Genomic DNA, 1,752 nt, shown 5'->3' with positions numbered 1-1,752 from the left:
ATATTGAAAACTATTTTACATGTAATTGGGAAAAATTAAAGTTGGGAGAGGGAAAGAATAAGGAAGTTGAAAGTAATTGACAGAGACACCTCCATGATTATCTCCCTGTGGTCAATATGATCAATTAAACCCACCCCACATCTGTTCTACACAGGAAGTCCTACTTCTCACACCCATCAGCTCCATCCTATTCCTGAGAAACTGAGGCAAGTTTGAGAACAGATCCTAATTCCTCAGGAGAGGAAGAAGAGCTTCTGCAGACTAGAGAGGAATGCCCAGGTAAAACAGGACCATGGCCAGCATCAATGATCTACCTGAGGAAGTCCTCCTGGAGTTGTTCTCCCTGGTGCCAGCCTTGGAGCTGCTGAGGCACTGCCGGCCAGTCTGCAGCCTCTGGAGGGACCTCATTGACCAGGTGTGCCTGTGGAAACGCAAGTGCCAACGAGAGGGCTTCATCTCCAAGGACTGGAGCCATCCTGTAGCTGACTGGAAGGCCTTCTACCTCTGTTGCAGCCATCCAAAGAACCTGATCCACAATGCCTGTGGTCAAGATGGGTTGAATTTTTGGACAACTCAAGAGAAAATGAAAGAATATTGGACTGTAAAATACAGCCCTGCATGCCCTGTCCAGAAATGCTTTTTCTCATGCTATGGTCATACTCTCAAGTCTCAGATGGTGGACCTGAAAGCTGAGGGCTATGGTGAAGAAATAATGGACATAGTGAGGCCAGACATTGTGGTCAAGGACTTCTTTGTTGTCAGATTCGACATTTTCTGCGCCTACAACTGCTGTGTGCGCTTCCTAGATTATAACTTTAAACTCCTGCATGTGCTCAGACTGTCAGATGGAGAGTTTAGATGGATGGACAATAAGTGGATACAATTCTCCTACACGTTGTCCAACTATAGCCCAGGAATCCGTTACATCCACTTCCAGCATGGCACCTTGGGGTTTCAGGGCTTTAAGGGCTTGTCTTGGCCATATATGTTCAAAGTCACTAGCAGCAGCATCACCATTGGTCCTGTGAGATTTGCCAACACCCAAAGGCAAATGGAGAATGATTTAAATTGATTGAATTAAGTGAGACTGACTTGACTCTGCTGATTTACCCACTCCAATTTGACTTGATCAAAACCACACCTGCCTGACTCCCAAGAGTGAGTGTTCTCAGAGGCTGTGGGCTATGACATCAACATGAGACCAGCCTTAACCAATCTGCTTGAAGGACTGCCTCTTCTCGGGAAGGAGGGAAGGGGTTGTTTGCTCTCTCAATTTTTTCATTGGTTGCTGCAACCTGCTGTTGGTGGCAGAAGGAGGCCAGACTGAACTCTGGATCTCTCCTCTAGGGTGGATAGGTTTCCTATTTTTCTGAAGTCCATGAGTTCTCTCTTTGCTAACTTCTAAAATATTTTAATAAATGCTTAATGCCTAAACTGTTGCTGAAACTTCTAATTTATAAGTAAATCCTGGCTAGCTTTCCCCACACTTGGGGACAGGAAAAAGGGGAACACACAGATTTTTTTTGTTGTTGTTTGCTTTTTTGTTTTTTGGTGAGGCAATTGAGGTTAAGTGACTTGCCCAGGGTCACACAGCTAGTAAGTGTCAAGTATCTGAGGCCAGATTTGAACTCAGGTCCTCCTGAATCCAGGGCCGGTGTCCTATGCACTGCACCACACACATTAGATTTTAAATGTCCCAGTCCTGAGTTCAGCAGGACACCCATTTGTGCAGAAGTAGCCAGATGCAACAAC

The 1,752-nt window shown here is 45.5% G+C and overlaps 1 protein-coding gene across 1 annotated transcript; it reads left to right on the top strand.

Moving 5' to 3' along the window:
* The first annotated feature begins 292 nt into the window (after nt 1-292).
* Nucleotides 293-1,072, top strand: LOC122747995 (F-box only protein 44-like). The gene has a single exon (XM_043993742.1). The coding sequence runs from the start codon at nt 293-295 to the stop codon at nt 1,070-1,072; it is 780 nt and encodes a 259-aa protein (XP_043849677.1).
* The last annotated feature ends 680 nt before the right edge of the window (nt 1,073-1,752 follow it).

Source organism: Dromiciops gliroides, chromosome 3, assembly GCF_019393635.1.
Source record: "Dromiciops gliroides isolate mDroGli1 chromosome 3, mDroGli1.pri, whole genome shotgun sequence".
NCBI lineage: Eukaryota > Metazoa > Chordata > Mammalia > Microbiotheria > Microbiotheriidae > Dromiciops > Dromiciops gliroides.
The sequence above is the reverse complement of the archived record's forward strand: the minus strand, read 5'-3'. Positions and strand labels throughout refer to the sequence as shown.